General features: G+C 34.1%; 1 protein-coding gene across 3 annotated transcripts in view; it reads left to right on the top strand.

Moving 5' to 3' along the window:
• Positions 1–25,718, top strand: part of ADGRB3 (adhesion G protein-coupled receptor B3) — a 669,309-nt gene that overhangs the window by 236,704 nt on the left and 406,887 nt on the right. For all 3 annotated transcript variants that reach the window (XM_036916256.2, XM_036916253.2, XM_036916255.2), the window contains one exon: positions 19,930–20,040. In XM_036916256.2, coding sequence (XP_036772151.2) covers positions 19,930–20,040 — 111 coding nt within the window. The remainder of the gene's footprint in view (positions 1–19,929; positions 20,041–25,718) is intronic.

Genomic DNA, 25,718 nt, shown 5'->3' with positions numbered 1-25,718 from the left:
TCACAAACACATGGAGGCTAAACAACACGCTCCTAAATAATCAATGGATCAATGACCAAATCAAAATGGAGATCCAGCAATATATGGAAACAAATGACAACAACAACACTAAGCCCCAACTTCTGTGGGACACAGCAAAAGCAGTCTTAAGAGGAAAGTATATAGCACTCCAAGCATATTTAAAAAAGGAAGAGCAATCCCAAATGAATGGTCTAATGTCACAACTATCAAAATTGGAAAAAGAAGAACAAATGAGGCCTAAGGTCAGCAGAAGGAGGGACATAATAAAGATCAGAGAAGAAATAAATAAAATTGAGAAGAATAAAACAATAGCAAAAATCAATGAAACCAAGAGCTGGTTCTTCGAGAAAATAAACAAAATAGATAAGCCTCTAGCCAGACTTATTAAGAGGAAAAGAGAGTCAACACAAATCAACAATATCAGAAATGAGAAAGGAAAAATCACAACAGATCCCGCAGAAATACAAAGAATTATTAGAGACTACTATGAAAACCTATATGCTAACAAGCTGGGAAACCTAGGAGAAATGGACAACTTCCTAGAAAAATACAACCTTCCAAGACTGACCCAAAAAGAAACAGAAAATCTAAACAGACCAATTACCAGCAACGAAATTGAAGCGGTAATCAAAAAACTACCAAAGAACAAAACCCCCGGGCCAGATGGATTTACCTCGGAATTTTATCAGACATACAGGGAAGACATAATACCCATTCTCCTTAAAGTTTTCCAAGAAATAGAAGAGGAGGGGATACTCCCAAACTCATTCTATGAAGCTAACATCACCCTAATACCAAAACCAGGCAAAGACACGACCAAAAAAGAAAACTACAGACCAATATCCCTGATGAACGTAGACGCAAAAATACTCAACAAAATATTAGCAAACCGAATTCAAAAATACATCAAAACCATCGTACACCATGACCAAGTGGGATTCATCCCAGGGATGCAAGGATGGCACAACATTCGAAAGTCCATCAATATCATCCACCACATCAACAAAAAGAAAGACAAAAACCACATGATCATCTCCATAGATGCTGAAAAAGCATTTGACAAAGTTCAACATCCATTCATGATAAAAACTCTCAGCAAAATGGGAATAGAGGGCAAGTACCTCAACATAATAAAGGCCATCTATGAAAAACCCACAGCCAACATTATATTGAATAGCGAGAAGCTGAAAGCATTTCCGCTGAGATCGGGAACTAGACAGGGATGCCCACTCTCTCCACTGTTATTTAACATTGTAATAGAGGTCCTAGCCACGGCAATCAGACAAAACAAAAAAATACAAGGAATCCAGATTGGCAAAGAAGAAGTCAAACTGTCACTATTTGCAGATGACATGATACTGTACATAAAAAACCCTAAAGACTCCACCCCAGAACTACTAGAACTGATATTGGAATACAGCAAAGTTGCAGGATACAAAATCAACACACAGAAATCTGTGGCTTTCCTATATACCAACAATGAACCAACAGAAAGAGAAATCAGGAAAACAACTCCATTCACAATTGCATCAAAAAAAATAAAATACCTAGGAATAAACCTAACCAAAGAAGTGAAAGACTTATATTCTGAAAACTACAAGTCACTCTTAAAAGAAATTAAAGGGAACACTAACAGATGGAAACGCATCCCATGCTCATGGCTAGGAAGAATTAATATTGTCAAAATGGCCATCCTGCCCAAAGCAATATACAGATTTGATGCAATCCCTATGAAACTACCAGCAACATTCTTCAATGAACTGGATCAAATAATTCAAAAATTCATATGTAACCACCAAAGACCCCGAATAGCCAAAGCAATCCTGAGAAAGAAGAATAAAGTAGGGGGGATCTCACTCCCCAACTTCAAGCTCTATTATAAAGCCATAGTAATCAAGACAATTTGGTACTGGCACAAGAACAGAGCCACAGACCAATGGAACAGACTAGAGAATCCAGACATTAACCCAGACATATATGGTCAATTAATATTTGATAAAGGAGCCATGGACATACAATGGTGAAATGACAGTCACTTCAACAGATGGTGCTGGCAAAACTGGACAGCTACAAGTAGGAGAATGAAACTGGACCATCGTCTAACCCCATATACAAAAGTAAACTCAAAATGGATCAAAGACCTGAATGTAAGTCATGAAACCATTAAACTCTTGGAAGAAACCATAGGCACAAACCTCTTAGACATAAACATGAGTGACCTCTTCTTGAACATATCTCCCCGGGCAAGGAAAACAACAGCAAAAATGAACAAGTGGGACTATATTAAGCTGAAAAGCTTCTGTACAGCAAAAGACACCATCAATAGAACAAAAAGAAACCCTACAGTATGGGAGAATATCTTTGAAAATGACACATCCGATAAAGGCTTGACGTCCAGAATATATAAAGAGCTCACACGCCTCAACAAACAAAAAACAAATAACCCAATTAAAAAATGGGCAAAGGAACTGAACAGACGGTTCTCCAAAAAAGAAATACAAATTGCCAACAGACACATGAAAAGATGCTCCACATCGCTAATTATCAGAGAAATGCAAATTAAAACTACAATGAGGTATCACCTCACACCAGTAAGGATGGCTGCCATCCAAAAGACAAACAACAACAAATGTTGGCGAGGCTGTGGAGAAAGGGGAACCCTCCTACACTGCTGGTGGGAATGTAAACTTGTTCAACCATTGTGGAAAGCAGTATGGAGGTACATCAAAATGCTCAAAACAGACTTACCATTTGACCCAGGAATTGCACTCCTAGGAATTTACCCTAAGAATGCAGCAATCAAGTATGAGAAAGATCAGTGCACCCCTATGTTTATCGCAGCACTATTTACAATAGCCAAGAATTGGAAGCAACCTAAATGTCCATCGATAGATGAATGGATAAAGAAGATGTGGTACATATACACAATGGAATACTACTCAGCCATAAGAAAAGGGCAAATCCAACCATTTGCAGCAACATGGATGGAGCTGGAGGGTATTTTGCTCAGTGAAACAAGCCAAGCAGAGAAAGAGAAATACCAAATGATTTCACTCATCTGTGGAATATAAGAACAAAGGAAAAACTGAAGGAACAAAACAGCAGCAGAATCACAGAACTCAAGAATGTACTAACAGGTACCAAAGGGAAAGGGACTGGGGAGGATGGGTGGGTAGGGAGGGATAAGGGGGGGAGAAGTAGGGGGGTATTAAGATTAGCATCCATAGCAGGGTGGGAGAAAGGGGAGGGCTGTACAACACAGAGAAGACAAGTAGTGATTCTACAACAGGTTGCTACGCTGATGGACAGTGACTGTAAAGGAGTATATAGGGGTGACCTGGTATAGGGGAGAGCCTAGTAAACAAAGTATTCGTCATGTAAGTGTAGATTAATGATTAAAAAAAAAAAAAATGCAGTTCCTATGTGGTGACCTCTAATGAGTTCTACACAATGATATAAAGGACATATAAAAGTGTAGGCAAAGTGTCTGTTTGTGTTTATACAGAGGATCAAAGCCTAATTTGGCTACCCCGAAAATGAACTAAGAAACGATATGAAAGAGAACTTCCAACATCAGCACTCTCGGGAAGACTCATGCCAGAAGATGATCATCAAAAAACCCCAACAAAGATCCACGCACTGCTACAGCTGTAGATGCACTCATCCCACCAGCTCCTGGACTTGCCATGGGAATGAAGGAGATATCTAAGCTGGCCTGTGCATACAGTAAAACAACAAATTTGACTGGATCTATACTGTTGGAACTCAACCAAGAATTAGGAGAAGTGCAAATTGTAGCGCTCCAAAATCTTACAACTACAGACTATTTACTGTTAAAAGAACATATGGGATGTGAACAGTGCCCAGGAATGGGTTGTTTTAATTTGTCTGATTTTTCTCAAACTATTCAAATTCAGTTAGATAATAACCATCATATCATTGATAAGTTTTCACAAATGCCTAGGGTGCCTAACTGGTTTTCTTGGTTTCACTGGAGATGGCTGGTAATTACAGGTATGCTTTGGTTATGTAACTATACTCCTATTATGTTAATGTGTGTGCGCAATTTAAGTAGTAGCTTAAAATATATACATGCTGAAGTTACTCTACAAGAAGATATGTCAAAGAAATAATCAATCTTCCCATGTTTTCTCCCGCCTGCTACTTCTATAGCTTTTCTTCTTCCTTCCTAATTACAACGAATTCTTAAATAGAATTCGTGCCTCATATCAAATTTACCGAGTATCATAACTCCTCCAAGTGGTAAAGACACCTCAAGACAAATGCTGGGCATAGAAGCCACAGGGCATAAATATGCAAAGAAATAAAAAGCTAACCATTTCAAACAATAAGGCTTCTCTCTCACTTACCAACTTTACATTTCCCTGTATGGCCCCGGAAGATGACTGGTTAGCCAGAGACGGGTAAGATTCCTCAAGGGAGGAACAACCTAAGACAGGCACAGTCGCAGGGGGGTCATCAGGTGAGAAATTGGGGATCAACAGAGGTGAGGCTTAGAACCTCACCCTCCCTGTTCTGAGAGAAATCTTCTGCATATGTGGATGTTTTATTGCCCTTGTCTAGCTTGGATTAACACATAGTCTACAGGCACACACCTGATCATCTACATTTGCTCTCTTACAACACTAAACTATGTTTTCTACCTTTATGTTGTATCTACCTACCACTTCAGCATTTTATTAAAAATAATAATAAGAGAGAAATGTGGTATCCACATATAAATCAAGTATAAAAATCAAATGTGTATTCATATTTGAACTGACTGTTTATAGTTCATAATGCATGAGCAAAACCAAAAGTTTCTGTGATGACTGCCCTTGTACTGTTCACCATGTAACTTATTCACTATGTAAGAATTTGTTCTCCATGTAAGAACTTGTTCGTTATGCTTCAGAAGATTGGAGACTGACGAAAATTAGGCTTGGGGTGGATTAATGATTGTGCATTGAGCATTGACTCCCCTATACAGAATTTTATTGTTGTTAACAACCATTTGATCAATAAATATGAGAGATGCCCTAACAACAACAACCAAGAAAAAGTACACACTTCCAATTGTAAAATAAATAAGCAACCGGGATGTAATGTATAGCATAAGGAATATAGTCAAAATATTGTAACAACTTGGTATGGTGATAGCTGGTACTTAGAATTATCATGTATATAAATGTTGAATCACTGTGTTGTACACCTGAAACTAATGTAATGTAATACTGTGTGTCAACTACCCTTCAATAAAAAATAATTATCTAAAAAAAAAAAAAAAAAAAAGGGATTCTAATGGTCCTGTTAACTATATGGCCTTACACTTTAAAGCACAGATTGGGCATTAATTAGATGTGATATTTTGAGTCTCGGGCACAGCACATCTTATCTGTAAAATGATGGACAAGTAACATAACCTTTTGAAACATCATCATGTCCATATCTAAAATGGGACTAAGAACAGAATCTAACTTGGGAAGAAGATAGCACTTGCAGAGCCACACTCACTGGGAAGAATTCAAGCAGCATGGCAGAATGACTCCAGACCTGCTAAAAACTCATAAAAATGCTGGACAAAATGTACAAGGACAGCAGAAATGAGCCAAGCTGGGAAGAAAGGGAAATATATAGGTGCCCATGAAATACAACAGCAACAATAAAAAGACAAAATATTAGGGGTAAGCTGGGAGCTTTTTGCACATTTATAAGCTCTAAATGGCTAAGAATTAGGATTTCAGAGCTTCATTGTGGGGAGGAGTGTGTTCTCAGGTTGTGTAAGTTTGGGGAACTAAAATCAGCCCACCTAAGATAAAACCTGGAGACTCAAAAATCTACCCTTTCTATCAAAGGAGGTCTAGAGAAATTTCACTATTTATGATGGCTCTGGAAAATAGAAGGAAGCTTTCCTTTTCTCAGGATTCTTTGTAGATTCAAAAAAAGAAACAAATACTAGCACGTGCCATTAGGGAATATGGTGTGAATTTATACTTCAATAATGAAGCAACCTGAAACCAAGAAATACCCTGCTATGGAAGGACAGTTTTACATTGAGGCCTTATACCAGTTTCACAGGAGAAAAAATACTATGCAAGATGAACCCTCAATAGAAATAAAATAAAATAACTATAGAGAGAAAACAAAGACCACACAGGCAAAACACCAGACATAATACAAGGAGCACACTAAGACATAAACAAACGAAGCCCTTAAACAAACCATAAAGGAGATATGCTTAAAGTGATTTTTTAAAGGGTAGAAACAATAAAAAAAGAATAAAGAATAAATATAGAACATAGAATAAAGAATAATAAAGAAAGAATAAATTTAGAGCAACATAGAAGAAAAATAGATTCTGAAAAAATAGAGCTACCAAAAATAAAACATAGAGTCACTGATTCTAAAAATTCAGTATATAGGTTAAGCACTAATTTGGACACTGTCAAGGGACGTGTTTGTGAATTGGAAGATACAGCTGAGGAAATCACTCAGAATGCAGTTTAAGATCATGATATTATTTGATAATAATAACAATAATTTGTCTCTTCTCTTTTTCCTCTATCTCTTTCTCCCCAAGTACTTTTCAGTCACTTACAAGGCACAAGACACAGTGATGGACAAGATAGACAAGACTTTCACAAGACAAGTTTCATGGGAAACTCATATTTTGGTGGATTAATGGATACAGTTAATTAAATAAAAATAAAGAAAAGAGATAATAATTTGTGTGCAGAGAATTAAAATCCAGTCTTAGAGAATAACTCTCTGGTACTTTGTATTTGGTAGTCAGGGAAATCATCTTGAAGGAAGTGACATTTTAGCTTAGATAAAAATGACAAGGATAAATCAAACATGCAAAGATCAGAAGAATTTCGTGGTTAAGAAATCAAGTAGTGCAAAGGAGAAATGAGCTATGTATACCTAAAGGAGCTAAAAGAAGGCTAGTGTGGCTGGAACCTGGTACATAATGGCGAGAAGGATATGAGCTGATCTTGGACATGGAGGCTGGGCCATATTATACAGGGCTCTTAATAAGAGCTGTGTAAGAAGTGTGGATTTTATTCTAAGAGTTGGGAAGACATAAGAGGACTTTAAGAATGGGATTAAATTTTCTGTTTTACCTTTTAAAGGATTTGTCTGTATGTATGTGGAGAATTGACTGGAAGCAGGAGAAATGGTGGTAGGGGTAGAGAAAGTGGCATAATTAAGAGGTGATTGCAGTCATCCAAGTGCTGGAGGTTAGTGGGGTTCAGATTAGAGTGGTACTGATGGATATGAAGAGATGCTGACAGATTGGAACATGCTTTGGATGCAGATAAAACAGGAGTTGAAAATTGATGGACTATGAGGCTTGGGGAAAAATAGAATCACAGATTTTAGGAACCAGAGATAAATCCATGTAGGAATTATCTCTACACTATTCATTAGTCATACAGCCACTGCTTAAGCACTTTCAGTAGCCGAAACTTGGTACTACATACAACCACTCATTCCTTTTATGCACCCCAAATTGTTAGAAAGTTCTTCCTATGGATTTAAGCTTTTAATGAACAACATACTTTATTTATAATCTTTCTATAGGCAATTGAGTAGTAAAACAAAATTACCATTTCTTCCTGAGTTTTCATTTTTTCCAAGTAAAATATTCAAAGCTTTTGATATGAATAAGAATCTATTTGTATGGCACTTACAGCACTTATAATTCTATATTGAAGGGTGATTGGTTAAATTTGCCCTAACTTTCCTTAGATTCTGTTTTTTAAAATGCCTTATCCATTGGGCACTCAAAAATTTTTTCCAAAATAAGCCTGACAGTAAACTCTAATTTTTGAGATAATTATCACTCTAATTCTGATCCTTTTTCCATTCTGAGCACTCTTCTGTCCACATATTTCACTATATCAGTATTTCTCCTTAAAAAATGATGACTGCAACTAAATGCTAAGCAGGTCAAGAGTTCTGAATACCATACTTTAAGAAATGAAGCCAAAGTTTATACTGAGATTTGATATAACTATGTTGCAATATGGACTGATCAAACTTTAGTTATCAAAAAACCAGTACATTCATTTTATTTTAAGCCAAGTGTGTCCCAGCTGTGAAGATACACTCTGACACACACTTCTAGCAAAGGAATAATAATAAACAGAATTTATAGATTTGAAAAGAGATTATAATTAGCTGGGAAACCCCAGGTGAAACATTAAAAAATAAATAAAAACTACAACACAAAAGAAGACATCTTTCCTTCAGAGAAGCAAAATTTTAATTGCTTCTCTTAAGTCTTGACGAAAAGGCTCACTATAATTGGCTAATCAAAGCTGGTGTCCCCTGTAAAGGTTGGGGTGAAGGAGGACGAAAAACCAGAAACTGAAATAGAGGCAATTTAGCATGTGAGCGATGCCGTCCTTCAGCACCTTTGCCTATCTGTGGCCACTTGGCCACCAGCCTGGTGGAAACCCAGTCCTAGCATGAAGAGTAAACAACTGTGGGGCCCTTGCTGGATCATGCTGGGGTTTGCATTCAGTTCCGAAAGTGCAAAAGAGGCAGAACGCCCATGTTTAATGGACATTACTAATATGAGCTACGCAGAGACCAGTGTGAGAATGTCAGCTTACAGTCTCAGGGTTGTCATCCATGTGCTCCCAAATTTTCCTTCAGAGGATTATCTTTATTTTAGTATAATTTTTAAACAATCATTTGGCTTGAGCTGCCATATAATTTTGAATTAGTAATTAAATATTTGCCTAATATTCCTAAGGCTTCTTTGAGGGATGGATTACCTATATCTATCTTACATATGTTTCTGTCCACCCTTATATGTATTTTGGCTGTATTATCAGTCATTTGTTTGTATTTTGCTTCTGGGGCTCTTTATTTTGTTCCTTGCCAACCTCAATATGAAATCAATCTTCCTTTCCTTTAATCACCACGTTTTAAGTATCTCTAAAACAAGGTAAGTAGGCATTTAATACAAGTTGGCTTTACTGGAGAGGGATTATGTATAGTACATACATAGTATATACATTTGTACTTACATATCTCTGTTATTAAAATTGCTTCTGATATTCCTTCTACAAGGAATTTCTCAATTTTCTCCTCTGATCTCATCCTTCTATGGTTTTTATGCACACTTCTTTCTTTATTCCTCTCCCAAGATCTTTTAACCTCCCCTCCTTTCTCTACCATCCACAGTAGGCCTCTCCTTACCTCCCTAGCAACCTCAGTAAACTTCAAATTATTCCTCTGTTGCTATATTATTCAGCTTTCCAAACAAGCTCTAGGCCTATCTTCACATAACCAAACTCATCCATCAGGATATTTTGATAAACCTGAGAGTGTGTTCTGCATTATCTCTGGTCAGTTTTATTTTTATTTTGCTCTTTATCTATTCATGAGCTATTTCTTTTGAGCACCGTACATTAAAAATATATTTGAAATGCATAGCCAGGAGCAACTCTCTTAAGGAAATTGATTAACTTATTTCCAAAAATGCTGAGTTTGCCAACAAAATAACCAGGTGGCGTTGCAGTTGGGAGGGTCTGGGAGAGGCGACTCAGCCTATGTCTTTAATGCCTTTAAAATGCCTTCAAAAGCAAGTGATTTGTTTGCCTAAAAGCAATGCTGGAGTTTGTAGGAATGGGTGGAATGCCTGAGGGAGGGGGTGTTGAGGCAGAACCTGAAGGAAAACTGACATTTAGAGGATGAAGAGTCAGGCAATGGAGACAGAAAAGCAGTCAGGAGGAGGAAGAAAATGAAATTGTCGGCTTTGAAAGCCAAGGGAGGCGAGCATTTTAAGAAAAGTTGTGGGATGGGGGGAGGGTGGGAGGGTGTCAGATGTTGAAGGAATCAAGATGAATGTGACAGTTTCCAAGAAGCAACTGACTTTGAAGAGAGTGGTTTCATTCAGGAAAGGAGGCTTGACAGTCAGATTGCCTGACACATTGTGGGATGAGTGGGAAGTGAGGAATTAAAACGATATTTTTTGGAAAGTCTTCTGTAAGGAAAGAGAAGTGCTCAGAGAATGAAATGGAAAGTAACATGTTTTGCAATTACCCTTTAATCATCAGAAACCAAGGGTTCCCAGAGAAAGTACTTGGTGAATAGGTAGGGGGCTGAGAGTACAGCTTGCAGTCACTCCAAAACTCCATAACAGACATGGAAGAAAACAAAGAAAACGGAAGGTAGCTTGGCAAAAACCACATTCAATGTGCTCAGTTTAAGTGCTGGTCCTTGTATTGAAAGGGAACACTGAGTACCGAGGAAGCTGAATGAAAAAGACCCACGTCTAAAGACATTCTGCTAGCATTTCAGAGCTGCAAGAATAAGAAGTAAAATCCTTTCAAAAGCTCCCAGGAGGAAAAGCAGATTCTTTTACAAGACCTCTCATAGGAAATGCTGGATACCAGAATTCAGTGTAAAAATCATCTTCAAAGTTCAGTGAGAAAAACTCTTCCTGACCTTAAATGTCTAGGCTGAGTCAAGCTAGCATTGAAGAAGGAGGACAAGATGAGTCAGTTTTAGACCCCTTGTCTGATAAAGGAGGCACAAGCAAAAATAAAAACAAATTCAAGAAAGATCAACGAAGAAGTTAGTGTTAAGTAAATAGTTAAGTCTAAATTATTAAAGCACAATAATAGTAGTTTGGAAATACATGACATACAAGTGTCTAGGGAAGGACAAGTGAGAACACTCCAAAATGCTTGTCCTCGTTTAGAAAAGAGTACAGCTACTGATTCACTAAAGATACTTAAAAATATCTGAAGCAGTCTATGAATGAAAGAATGAAATTAAAAATTATTAGTCTGAGGAATTGTATATGACTGCTTATAATTAACATTTCAAAGGGATGGCTGGAAAATTTAATGTTCAAATGAGATTTTATAAGCCATACATATTAGACTAGGAGTAACTAAAATTTTCTCTGAAAAACAAATTTTTGGCTGCTCTGTTCACTGTTGTCTCTCTAGGGCCTAGAATCCCATCTGGAATGTAGTAAATGATCATTTAAATGTTTGTTGAATGAATGAATTTCATTCATTCCCAAATGCCTTTAAAAGCATGTTGTCTTAAAAAAAAAAACTCTCTCCAGTATGGATGCTACAGCATGAATGGATACTTAAGTAGTCAGCCAGCTGAAGCTTCGCACACAAAGTCAACTTTGGTTTAATGCTTTGACATGGATACTTTCAATATTGGTTGACTTAATGTTTAGAAAATATGTAGAAGTACAGCTCTGTGTTTTAGTTAGACTTGTGTGTGTGTGTGTGTGTGTGTGTGTGTGTGTGTGTGTAGAGACCTATTAATCAAGCTTGATCAGGTCTTCTATGCCTCTTGGTCTGGTAGAGGTCGCCCATGTGTTCATAAGCCAGCTTCTGACTCCAGAAAATAATGTAATTTTAGAGTTTAAAGAGACTGTACTGATCATTTTTCCAGAATCCTCTTTTGCAGGAAGAGGAAACAGGTCAAAGAACTTAAAGTGTGATACTCTGAAATAGGAGCTGCATCTGCTGGTTGCCCATTTATTTGTCCACCCATCTACATTTAACTTCAGCCTACATTTTTATTAAACTGTCCTAATTGTCTTGAGGTATATGAAACTCTGCTTTGAAAAAGCTTATCATTTTTATTTCCCTCTAGAGAATGCTAGTTAGGTTTAATACTAATAAAAATAACCTATAGAAGCAAGTTTAAATATATGTTAGTTGATTATAAGGATAATTTATATCCTAGAAAATTACTGAAAATATTTTCCGTGTGTATTCATTTACCCTGAAAAATAAGGTAAAATATTAGGGGAATAGTTAAAATGGTATTATAGTTATTTTTAGAAATTATTATAAACACCATATGTAAGTCTCAGTAGAATCACTTTCATTAAGAAAGTCAGTTTTGATATTTCTTTCAGTAAATACATATACAATGATACTGCTTTAAGCCAAAATAATCTGCAATAATTCTAGAAATGTAGCAGTAGATAAATGGTGAAACACAACTCGGACTTTTTCCTTTGATATTCATAGATTCCAAAGAATTCCATATGAAAATAACAGATAAGTTAAAAAGTATAAAATACAGAGGAAATCCTTCTGTCTTACTTCCTGGTGCAAAGAGTAAAAGTTGAGACCATGTGATTCAATTGAATGTAATTTAAGTGAGATAAAGATGTGTCAGAATTATCCGGATTACTTACTGCTTATATATTGATTTTAGTCAAGGAGCCATTTATCTACTCTTTTTTAACCTTCAATTGGAGTGTAGAATATACAAATTATTTTTATGGAGTATCTTATTAAAGTATTCCTTTCAGTAAATGTGCATATAGGGATACTGCTCTAAATTAAATTATTCTGTACTACAGTGTTACAGTAAATGACGATGCACTTTGGGAAGTTGAAAAGTACCATATGGGTATTTGCTTTTGTGAAGAAAGCATATAGGAATGATTTTTCTTAAAACTATAAATAAATGCATAATATAATATATGTAATACAATATAGATAATATATATACTAAGGTAATATCTATTAAAAATAGCATGTGAAGAAGTATCACTTTTTTTTACAGTGTAGACTTCCTTATAAAACACGTTTCCTGTAAACCTTTGGATCACTGAAAACTGCTGTAGTTTCAAACAATTTGGACCCACTGGTCTAAACATGTACTCACCCTGTAGTAATTTGAGACTGGCCAGTGTTCTGTGTGTGGTTCTGATTCTGTAACTAATGGGGCTACCCCCATCCACCGGTTACCCGAGCTCAGGGGCTGCCAGTGGGCAATCCATCAGACCTCATCTCCATGCCCCATAACCATCATAAATAGTCTTCTACGGACAATTGCAATAGCCTCCTGATAGTTTATGGCTGCCTCTACTTATGTTTTCCTACGGCCTGCTCTCCATTCTTCAATAAGAGTAGTCTAAAATTCAAATCAAACCGTGATTCCTCACTCACTGCCTCCTAAAACCTTTCGAAGGTTTTACATGTAATCAGATAGAGATACTTCCCAGGGTTCTTTGTAAGGCGTCTGAGAGGCTTCCTGGGGACCTGATTCCCTCCCTGCCCAATCTCTTCAGGACGATCTCCTTCTCTCCTCTTTGTACTTTATATTCCATTAATACTTAGCAACTTCTTGTACCCAACTCTGATGAGTCCTCTGTCTCAGATCTCCATATCCTCTGACCACACGTTTCTAAAGTTCTTAGATCACTATTGAGGATGATCATTTTCCCTTCTGAAGAATTCGGCTTCCCTTCACTAGGCAACTCATTCATTTCTACCCTTCCAGGGAAACCTGAAAGACAAGTCCATTGTCATTTCCACAACAGCGTTGCCCTCCATTAGGAAATCTCTTCTAAGTATGCTCTACCCACAGAGGATCATTCTGCTTGTCAGAAAGATTGGCAGGAAAGCAACCAAGCCTTATTCTTCTTAAGAAAATACAGAAATACTTCATCCAGGGACAGACAGTTCAGTTTACTTTCTTATATTTGTGACTCCCTACAGTTTTATTGGGAAGTTCAGCAATAAGATTACTGAAATCTTATAGTGTGAGAGTTTTAGTCATCTGAAAAAGTTATTAGAATTTAGAGTAAATACTTAATTTTGCCACTGATGTGTTAATATGCTAAGTTAAATTCTGATACAGGTCAACAAGAAAAGACACACAACTACTAGTTTACTATTGGAAGTATAATTACATTTATCATTTATGTGCTTCTATGTTAATTTTCCTCATTACTAACAAATAAAATATTTTTCAAGCAAGTCATTACTGATAATTTATAAAAAGTCAATAGTTATCTCAAAAAGAGATGAGGTTATAAAATGCAGTTGGATAATATATAATCAATATTAACAAATAATTCCTACCCAATTACACACATTGATGATTTCTTACATGGAATGGCACATCCAATTTACTAACATTTACAGAAGGCAGACACAATAAGTTTTAAAATGATAATTTAAAAGTTTATACCTCAGATTTCCTAGAAGCATTCTAAATAAGTGTTTTATCATACACTTTTCAAATACATGTTTGAGGAGATCTAAAGAAAAATCCACCATTACATGTAATTATTTCAAAGTTTCTATTTGGAATAAAGATTAAAACATAGCATCATTGTTTAGGAGTATATACACTAAATATATTTGATTATCACTTCTATATTTTGTGTTTCATAATTTAATAACTTACAAAACCCCTGAACATTTTAAACTTTTCTACAAACAAATGAGCACTATATGCCTTTGACTATTCTATGTTTTGTGCATTTTTAGAAGTGGCATAAAATTACCCATCTACTTAACAGAGTTATGGCCAACTATCTATAGTGTTTTGAAAACCAAGATTCCATTCTGTTATTGTAAGAAATAGCAACTTGATCCCTATAACCAGGTATCTAACTGTAGTAATGGAACCGAGAAATCATTAGAATGAAAAAATATCAATTAACCTCTTAAATTTTAAGGATGAATTTATCAGACTCCTGATATTTCTTAATAGGTCTTAATTTTATTTTAAATGTATGTTCATTTTTAATTGTCTCAAAATTTATTTTATTTAAATATTTCCTGGTATTTCTTAATTTATTATGTAACTTATTTTTTAATTCTTTGGAAGTTGTTTTCTATCCATTTATCCTTTCATGTTTAATTCTTTGGGAAAAAGAAATTGGTATATTTAGAACAGTTGAAAGTATTTTTTAATCAACATCCTTCAGAATTTCAAATAATAATGTCTAATTCTGAAATTCCTTGTTACTTATAGTTCATGTCAGTTCTAGAAATGCGTTTGATAAGACAGATTCCAGTCTTGCCCCTTATCAGCTCTGTCTTTTCATAAGGCACCTGACTATAGTTGTTGAGTAAGAGAATACAATATTTAAGTCTGAACACGTTTCAAACATACTTTTAAAAAAATCTCAGAAAACACAAATATATCATAGTGACTGCTGATTTGAGCTGCTCTTCACTATCTAAATATCTCCCAGTTATAATATGCACAAAACAATCCACACGTAAAATGATTTTACCACTTATTTGCTCTTATTTTCAATAAGCCTAAAAATGAACAAATTCAAAAAGTTATGCTCCTGACTACATATGAACTTAGAATGCATTAAATATAATAATCCTATTTCAGAAATATCTGGTTGCTACCTCACAGAATTTATTTGTCCATACCACCAGAATCCAGCCACATGATAAATTCTTTCTTCTGCCAAGAAATTATGCACTTAATATTTCTTAACTGTTATGCTATGACAAATGGAATGTTTCTTCAAATGACCAGTTGCAAGACTTAAAAGATATATTTTCTCTTCGGAAACTTACAGCAAGTCATTGTAGTCAAGGGTAATATGTTATTTAGGAAATTAATATGAAAAGTGAATCTTGAGTATACCTTAATGTTCTGATTAAAATAGACCATTTAAAATATTTCAAAGGATCAGGCCATGTTTATGGGATTCTCTTGAGCTATGAGCTTTAGAATACAAAACACTATTTTTTATTTATCTTTGTAATTTTTGGTACCTAACACATTAAGTAATTAATAAATGTTTATTGATAAAAATTAAGCTTTATTTTAGGGTGCTATATTCTTTTATTTTAGGTTTAAGTTCTAAGAAAAGTAATACTTCTTTTAATAATAACATGAGTATACTTACAGATAATAAACCTTGACGAAAGAAATGGTGACCATTATAATTATACATAACTAACTTTCAAATACTTTGCTAAGAATTTTATTTTTCCCCATCAAACTGTTCACCAAGCAAGTTAAAAAAATGGTTCTAGACATCTAGACACTTGCGTTTTGGAGAAGCAATTCTTAACATGCAATTTACTTATGTATATATTAAACCCCAACTCTGTGCAGGCAGGAGGTGATTTTAAAACTCATAGGCCATACTGCCTTCCCATAGAAGTTTATGATCTAGAAGGAGGAATGAAATACTTAATCTAATAATTAAAATGAAAGACATTATTGATAAAAAACAAAATAGAAGTCAAGGAAGGCAGGGCTTGGGCTCATGGGTTGAGTAAGAAACAGTTCGTGGAGGTGGTGCCCCTGGAGTTGGACTTGAAGAGGGGGCGGCTGCACAGGGGATTCAGATGGAGGAAAATAAGAGAAAGGGTGCAGGGGTTCAACCATACAAAAAGCAATGCAGGTTGGCCATTGAGTGTAAGTGGGACATAACTTTGAGAGTTTGTTGAAAACTAGTAACAGTCCAGGCTGGTTTCTGTGGAAATGCAAAGGAAAGTTAGCTAACAATGTGAAGTTGGTGTGTATAGTGCAAAATAGATTATAGTCACATCTGTTATCAGTTGACATGATGTTGTGCTTGTCTGTACATTGGAAATTGAACACATGATAAAATAACAAATTGATATACATGTATTTTAACTTTTTGATGACTCAAATTTTACATTATTATAATCCTTGATTTCCAAACAAAAATTTCATAACTGACAATTAACTATCAGGAGTCAGTTTTCAAGTCTATTTGTTTCTTAATGATCTACTTATATATTCCTGGATGGGTGAATAGAAGACATAAAACCATATTTAAAGCAATAGATTTTTAAGACTTTTTCTTTGATGTAACTTTGACTGTATCTCACTTCCAGAGACTGCTGTTTTTTATGGAGAAGCTCAGTGAAAGTATATGGGACAACGTGCCTTAACATGGAAGTCACCTCCAATCATTTGAGTTTCATACATGAACACAGTTATTTACCCACCACTTCATTGATACCATCAGCATAAAGATATAGGAAATGACCCTGTATTTTCATAAGCCATGCACCATACGTACCTACCCAGTATTATGCTGTACTTTACTCATTTGATTTCATAACTTGCTTTCCATTGCTTTCACCAAAGCAGATCATCTTTTTATTTGGTTCTGCTATTTTTCTTGTGTAACTAATGTAATATTTTATCTTGGCCAACTTAGAATCATTTGACTGTAAACCAACAACCATGAAGAACTTACTTTATTCAGAAAGCATAATATGCTAAAAATTTACCTCAACCCTCTTTCACAACATAAAAAGAACAATAGTAAAAATAATAGCTTGTTTTGTCCTAAGTTTGGGTTATCTAATTGGCCTTTATTTACATTAGAAATAACGAAGATGATATTATCCTGAAAGAGACACATATTTTGAAAATATCCCATTGTGACTATGGATGGAACCAGAACAGCTCTTGTTAAACCTTATCATTGATAACAACCCAACAACGATTGTTTTTCAAACACTTGGCAAATAAACATTGGCAAAAGAAACTTGTTTAGATAAGTGTTCACATGTTTCACTTACAAATTCAGATTGTTTGGGGTCTGAAATAGCAGGTCAGGAGCATTCAAAAAATACCACCATAGTGTTGTTTTTCCATCTGAGAAAAAGAAATAAATTGTTAGCATGTCTTTTTTTTATGGCATTTTAGACATAGCATGACTTCATATTATTCTTACTTTCTCAAAGTAATTTTTCAGATACATTATATTGACAGCAATAACCAAAAATTTCATTTTAAACTTTTGATTATGTGAAACATGTAATCAAGTCCATTAGATGATTAAAGAATTTCTTAAATACCGTGACCCATGATATCAACACTAATGCTCATGAAACATTGATTATTGGTGATAAGTAGAAGTGACTACAATGAAGAATACTGAAATTTAATTTGTATTTTACATGTTTGAGAGAGATTTAAATCATATTCCAGTTAATAATATGAAATAGTTCACTCAAGTACTAATAACTGTTTTAAAAACTATGCATTTTGTGTTTAAATTTCAGAAACCATTCAATGTTGAATTTAAAATTATCTCAGCAGGGTCCATCGACATATTCAGACTCCTAAATTTCAAGATCACAGTCCCTGTATAAATAAACCATTTTTCCTTAGGAATCAGATTGCAGACTATTATCATGCAACCACTGAGTTGAAGAATTATTAACCTTCTAGAACAGGTTAATAAAGTCCTAAGTGGTTAAGAAGTTGCAGGCACAGAATAATTTCTTTAGGTATCCTCTGCCCTCCCGGTGCCAAATCTACCTTAGTGTGAGCATCAAAGCCCCAGTTTATTTATGTAAACATATGTTTTGAATTAAATGCCTTAAAGTGTTAGACACACACACATCCCACATGCACACACTTTAAATGATAAATTCAAGAAGACAAAAGGTAAAGCATACTGTTAATAAAAATCACTACTAAATTGCCTTTGCTATTTCAGATCCAGAAAGATTCCAATGATATACAATATTTTAAAATATTGTATAGTGCATAGAGTCTAGATACAGACTTCCCAAATAGTTTCCAAAATCATTAAATTACATATGATTGGATGCTTATTAACATGCGGAAACATGGTTTAGGCATCACATACTGTACACATAAATGAATGGACTGAAACAATGCTGGCAGTAATGGAAAATAGTGATGGATTTTACAAGATTTAAAAAACTGACATTTTATGGAAATTTCCATTTCCTGCCTTGGATTTTGCCTAAACTGACAAAAAACAAACACACATTTAGATTTCTCAAATTACTCATGGGATGCTCTTGGGTAGAATACCTGCAAAGAATTTCTGACAAATCAATCTGTCAGATGCCATACTTCAATATGTGTAACATGTGGGGATTTGTCAGGATGGACAAAAACATGCACTCATCTCTCCTCCTTGCATAAAAGACAAAAGTTGGTATAATTAGTGCATACAATATACATTGAGGAATTGCACTAAGTTGTAATATTTTAGCAGAAGATTAATGATTGATGGGGAAAGACAAAAATGATAGGATGGAGAAATTATCCATTCACAGATTTTAACATTATTACTTCTGGCAAGACTTGGTAAGACCATGTTTTACCCAATCATCTTTGTCATGTACGACAGACCTGGTCTTAAGGGCCCAACAACTTTCTTGATATAACAAGACAGAGCAAGAATTCCCTGACCCTCAGGAATTCCTCTACCTACACTCCTAAGGGCCAGAACTACCCCATACATAAGGCTTCGGTTTTATTAGAATTATTTTACAGTAATAGCGCAATAAGCATGGGACTCTTGCAGAATTCTAAGCTTATGGATTTTGAAGATGTATTACATGGAATCTATTCTTTGGTTCAATTTATTTTTTCCCTCTATTTGTTTCTCAATTAGGCACTGAGCTTTCACCTTTCCTGGGAGGTTTACCATTAAAAGATTAGATAACAGAGACCTGGAGTCATTTTCTTTTTTAAATAAAACTTTTAAAAGAAAGAACATTTTTACATATGGTTAGAAAAGGGCTGAGGAATTATTTGGGAACAGAGCAGGAGAGACTGAGAATGACTTCAGCCATCATTTTCTTTGAGCTTTTGAGGATACCAAGGGCAGCCTCATCTTTGGGAAAACAGTCCATTAAGTGAATGCTTACCTTAGGAAAGCTAGGTTACAAGATTACCCAGTCCTCAAGAAAGGTGCTGAAAAACCTGTGGGGGGTGATTACCATGCCGCAAAGCACTACTGTTACATAGTCAGGATTTTATCTGGAAAACAACAGTTAACACTGTGGTTGTATTTTTTCTGACATGTTGCCTCAAAACATTATCAGAAAAAAAAAAAGAGTACACTATTTCTGTTAATTAAGCTGACTTCAAACCTGATGTGTCATTTTATTGACTGTTGCTGTTTCTTGAAACCTTATTCTTGTTTATAGGTTTTTCTTGACTTGAGTTTAGAAGTATTCCAAGTAGATTAGCCTAGCAAATTTAGAATTGTAAATTTAATCAGTAACTTCTAGGTATGTGTAGGAACATATTGCATGAGACAGTAATGTAATTTGTGAGAAATGTCTACACACAAGCTTTCATATACCTTTATTCTGTCTTTAGAATTTGGAATGATGGGAGATCATACAATTAAAAGTCAGCGACCTCGATCTGTTCATGAAAAAAGGGTCCCTCAGGAACAAGCTGATGCTGCTAAATTTATGGCACAAACTGGTAATACGTTAGTTACATTTTTCTATTTATTGTTGTTAATTTAATGAAACCACTGCATGTTTTCATAATCTTTTGCTGCACATTTGTCAGTTTTTGGAGCTGATATTTTTTTGAGCCATTTTTTTTTTTTGTCACCAGTTGAAGTCCATAAATGAAGTAGCTGTGAATTGAAAAATGCACGAAAAATGTGTAAGATTTATTTTGTTTTCAGTATGGAACATTTAGAATATATACATTATAATATATATATGTTATTATTTACTGATGTTAATTAACTATTTAAAAAGTATCATGAAAGTTTTAAAGAAAATCAACAGTTATTTCATCAATAATTGATTATTATAGGACTTTTCCAAATTACAATTTTAAATAGGACTTGAGATAGAATTCAACAAATTTAATATGTTGAATATTTTTTCAATGTCATGTGTCACGTATTATTGATCAAGTATATAAAAATTAGAACCACTTTTAAGAATTCAATGTTTTTGATTTGAAAAGAAAATTTTATTATATAAGCTAAAAAATAAAAAGTTAACAGTAAGCTGTAATAAGCTCCAAATAATTAAATATCAACAAAAATTACTTTCTGGTTTATAAAATATTTAATCCTAAATTAATTAGGTTATTTTAAATACCTTCTTCCCCCCAAAAAAATTATTTATAGATGAAAGCAAATAAATGCATTTATATTTTGGCTCAACCAAATAAATGGGCTATAATTCCATCTGTTTGCATTACATGCAGTACATGCTTAGATGAAAATGGTTTTAAACTACATAGTAAAAGTTTTCAGCTGTCACTTTTATTTTGGGAAATTACAAACTAACAGTTTTATCTATGTCTTATACATTCCAACCTAGATGATCTATTTTACTATTAATACAGAAGTTTCAAATACTTGACCAGCTTTTGACATGACGTTGACTGATTTTGATGAAATTCCCTTAAAGAATGATTCCCTTCTTTCATGTTTTCTTACGATAAAATTTTTCAGAATGCTAGATTTGAATCTACAATCTAAATATATTCTTAATGAATTGTACTATTGGTAATGGGTGAGTAGTAGAGTTAAATACATTAGTTGCAAATAGGTTAAAAAAATCAAGAATTCTCAGAACAGGAATAATGGTTACAGTAAATTCTACATTGAGAACATACTTTTAGCTTTTCTTTTAATACATATTGCAGTCAAATCCAGAAATGAAGAAAATTTGCTTATCAGGATTGCTTTTGGTATACCTTCTTGTTTAAGAAAGGTAATTTATATTTTTACTACTTGCTTAAACAAGTCCAAATGTGCATTACCAGATTTAGGCAAATTTTCACATTTCTAAATGTTTTTTTTCCCCTAACAGGGAGCTAAAAGTCTCTGCCATTGACCTGGGATAAGGAACATTTGACTCTAGAGGCACAGGGCATAGATTTTACTCACCCTCCTTCAGGTGCCATTTCATGGGGCATTCCTGTAAGATTATAGGTGTCCTTCCTTTTTTTCCAAAAGAGGTGACTGACATTGGTTTACTGAAATTCCTTAAACTGGAGTCACTTAGGAGTGAAATAGTGAACCACAGTTTTAAATTTCCAATAATGTAGTGCAGTTAGCTTATGCATAAATATGTAGTTTGGCAAGGAATTTTTATATAAATTCAGTTTTTGGATTTGCCTGTTATACATACCAAGAAAATTTATAATTTTCAGTCAAAACACTTTTTTGCAAATTCAAATCACAAGGAACATTACATTTTCTCAGTAAGAAATTACTAATTTTGTTTTCATTTACACATTCTTTTTCAGCCATTGTTTTGTACTTAATACATAACAACATATTATTTGGTAAAGTAGATGCAACACTTATTAAATAGACCCAGGAGGAGCTTTAAAACCATTTTCCCAAATTGTTAACAGTAACTAAGAAAAGGCAATGAACTTAAAAATTAAAGTTCTGAAAATATTGCTTGGATGTTTGAATTGATGAATAATAAATATTTATTTTTTTCATTTTAAACCAAAGCTAGGATAAGAAAGTATAAATGAACATATAAGACTTACTTTAAATTTAAATTTAAAAGACTGAAAAACCGCATTATTAAGTAGTTTTTAAAATATGTAATTTGACTGTAGGCAGTTATACAGGTAAAATAAGAGGGTTTTTATTTTTTCCTAAATATTTTCTCAGATTATATTTTCTTTAGGTATCAAGTTAGTCTGAGTAAATAAAGCTAAGTGTCACACAATAAGCCTTTCAAAAATTAAATTTTACTTGTCTTTCTAACCAAGATAGAGGTGTTATATATAAATAATGATAAACATTTGCTAACGTTAATTTGAGAACAAAAAATAATGCAATAGAGGAAAAACAAAATAAGGAAAGACAACATATATATTTGTGTATTAGTTGTGAGGGAAAACAGCAAAAGCTATCAAACATTTTAATGTAGGAATTGCTTCACAAAACACGTAACCTGGCCTCTTTAATCAATATAATCAGAAAACCCTGTATTTAAAAACAAGCTTTCTATAAAGTCAAATTATGAGTGGAAGATTATTTTCACAAGTAACATTTGGTAAACTAATATCACTTTATCAAAATAAGTTGATCATTTTGATCAGTCAGTCCAATAACTGAGAAACACTAGTTTGAACATAAATGGAAAAAGCTTCAATAGCCTAGGACACAGTCTGTATTTATGGTAAAGGGAAATGAAGTGAATTAATATGTTACAGTTATTTAGTATGAATATCTAAATTAAATGCCAGTAAGATGGCTTAAGACATCTTAATTATACCTACTGATGCTTTTAGACATCATGGTCATGAAATGATTTTATAAACATGCTTAGAAAAGTAGTCTTATTTCAGTGGGGACCATAGCCTATGTTGGTAATATGTAGCACATTACTCACAACAGAAATATAAAATTAGAAAACGTATTTCTAATTTCATGATTTTAACATACTAGTAAAATATTATATTAATAATTTGCTTAGAATTTAAAATACACTCCCATACATTATCTCATTTAATCCTCACGAACTGATTTTTGAGGTAGATATATTACCCACTTTATTGAGAGTTTCAGAGAAAATAAAGTGACGTTCTCAAACTCACAGTGCTAATATTCTGTAGCTTTCCATCCAACACTGGTCTTAGGACTTTAATTTCAGTGCTTTTCCAGTTTCCTTTCATGGTTTGTAGGATAAAATAGCCTCTATAGTGCCTTAGATACTGTAGCATTCTACATGATGCTTAATGTGCCTTCTCAGTTACAATTTAAAGAACTAGATTAGTTTGTGCTATTTCCAAAGACACACATTTTAAAAAGAGTATGCTTTGTATTATACTTTACTATTTTAATATCAGTGTGGTTTTTTTTAATGTTTCTTATAAAATACATTAGCTGTTTCTCACAACGACCTAATGTGCCTGACTAGAATAGCCTTCACACCTTTTGCAATGAAGAAGTGCCAAAATGAAAATTGTTAACTATTTAGTGGACATGTCACTTGGAACCATAGCATTTGAGATATAACGAGGTTGCTTTGGTAGGCAGACCAGTATTGGTGTGGCAAAATTTGATTCAGAGTTTGAAAGCCAATACATACTTTATTCATTTATCCATTTTGCTTTTGATCAACAAAATGAGCCATCAGTTTGAGAAGAGTGAGGAAGGCCAGTTCTCAGCACTAGTTATTCATCTGCTACGACCCAGGAATCACTGTTTAGCCCGTTCAGTGTTGTAGTATGACACATTCAGGAGCAGCCCCAGTTTATAAGTATTTGTCCAGAAATACATTTAAACCTAGATCTCATCTTAATTCATTGTTCAATTTATTTTAAACATTTTTCCTGCCATCATAACAATGCAAGGTAAGAGAAAGACTGCTTTTGTGGTAAAATAAAACTAATTTTATTCATAACATTTATCATTTTGCTTATTATAAAATTCATATTGTTCAGGTTTTCTGGCTTTTAATGAGTAACGTACAACCATAATATTTTTATGTCAATTTTGTAACAAACACAGGTTGAAATAGCAAAAGAAAACAGTTTGCATTATATTTTTCCTAAGTTTAAGATTAATTTTTTTATTTCTACATATATGTGTGTATATATACATATATGTGTAGATACCTTTTGCCCATTATTACTGGGTTTTTGTCTTATTTTTGGGTTTCTAGAAAAATAATTTTTAACTTTTTATAGACTCTTCTTTAATGTAAAAGAACAAATAAAGAGGCATGGCTTTAGATATTATTCAAATTGTCATCCAGTAACTTTTTTATGAATTATCTACATATAAGTTGATGAAGGCAAAAAAAATCCTGAAATAATCAATAGTGAACTGTAGCATATTTCCAGGACAAACACTGATCACAGCACTGAGAATAAATGCTACTTGATGCCATCCCAGTTACCATGGCCTGTGCCCTAATGATATGTAGCCAGTTATCAATGCCATAATTTATGCCTCTGGGTGCATCATGCAGACCAATACAAGAGCAAATGCTTTGTTATGATGCTACCCCAAGGGTTAGTGCACCTTTGTTTGTCTGTGAACTAGTTGTTATGGGTCTTCAAGGAGAAAAGAAACTTACACCAGATGTAAATTCAACTACTTTATCAACCACATGTTTTATTTCACCTTTATTTTTTTTCTCAGCAAAGAGATCAGCAAATTGAAATACATGCTGGTCCAAACTCCTTCAGGCCTGAAGTACCAGCCTGTGGACCAGCTGCCTTGAGTAGCACAAATAATTCCTAAATCACTTACTAGCTTTTCAAAGAAAAGATGGACAAGTGGATTATCATATTCTGTCCTCTGAAATCTATTCCAAAGGCAAATTCTAAACAGAACCTATAAAATAAAAATTGCTCCTTAATTTACATCATCAGTGATACAAAGTTTTCAGAAACACTTCACCTGAAAACCTTTTCAACAGCTAAATGGTGTTAATTTAATAATTCCTGCTACTGATATAAATGACCCAACTTCATATTTGGGGAAAAGCAATTACATATTTTCAAATCAGTGTGAAAAATCTCTCCTGAACATGGTGTGAGAGTAGAATTAGAAGCCCACTGAACTGGTCTTAGGAATTCTTGACTTCGTTTCCTTCGGACATGACTTTAGAAAATAATAGGATTTAGATACAGCTTCAGTGTGGTGCTTACTCCAAGAGAATTAGTGAATTCCGACATTCACTGACTTGTTTAGGGCCTTATTTTTTAATTAAAATTTGCCATATTAAATTAATAGAATCATAGAGGAATGTTCCTTCATTCTGAGTCAAAATTACTCCTCTGCCCTAGATCATGGGGGAAATTGTGAGCAGAAAAGTTTGGTGTTTTTTTCTTTTTTTTTTAACAATCATCACAAAATAAATAGCTGTCATAGAATGAAAAAGTAGGAATTGCACTAGGAAGAAATTATAAATAGGTGTCAATGTTCAACACAATAAACATCAGATATGCCCAGACTCCCAGGGCCCCACCTCATCCAGCATTAGAAAGGAGGTCATGCATAAAGCATTAGGAAAGACACATCAATATATTCCTTCCCACCAAAGCCAGAGTAAGTTGAGCAATACATTTTGCTTCCTCTCCTGTCAAATTACAAAGCCATAGATTGGCTTGTAGAGAATTTCTTCAACAATTATTCTTGTGAAAAAATCCTA

The sequence above is a fragment of the Manis pentadactyla genome, chromosome 16, assembly GCF_030020395.1.
Source record: "Manis pentadactyla isolate mManPen7 chromosome 16, mManPen7.hap1, whole genome shotgun sequence".
Taxonomy (NCBI): domain Eukaryota; kingdom Metazoa; phylum Chordata; class Mammalia; order Pholidota; family Manidae; genus Manis; species Manis pentadactyla.
Note: the sequence above shows the minus strand (reverse complement) of the source record. Positions and strands in the feature narration are given on the sequence as shown.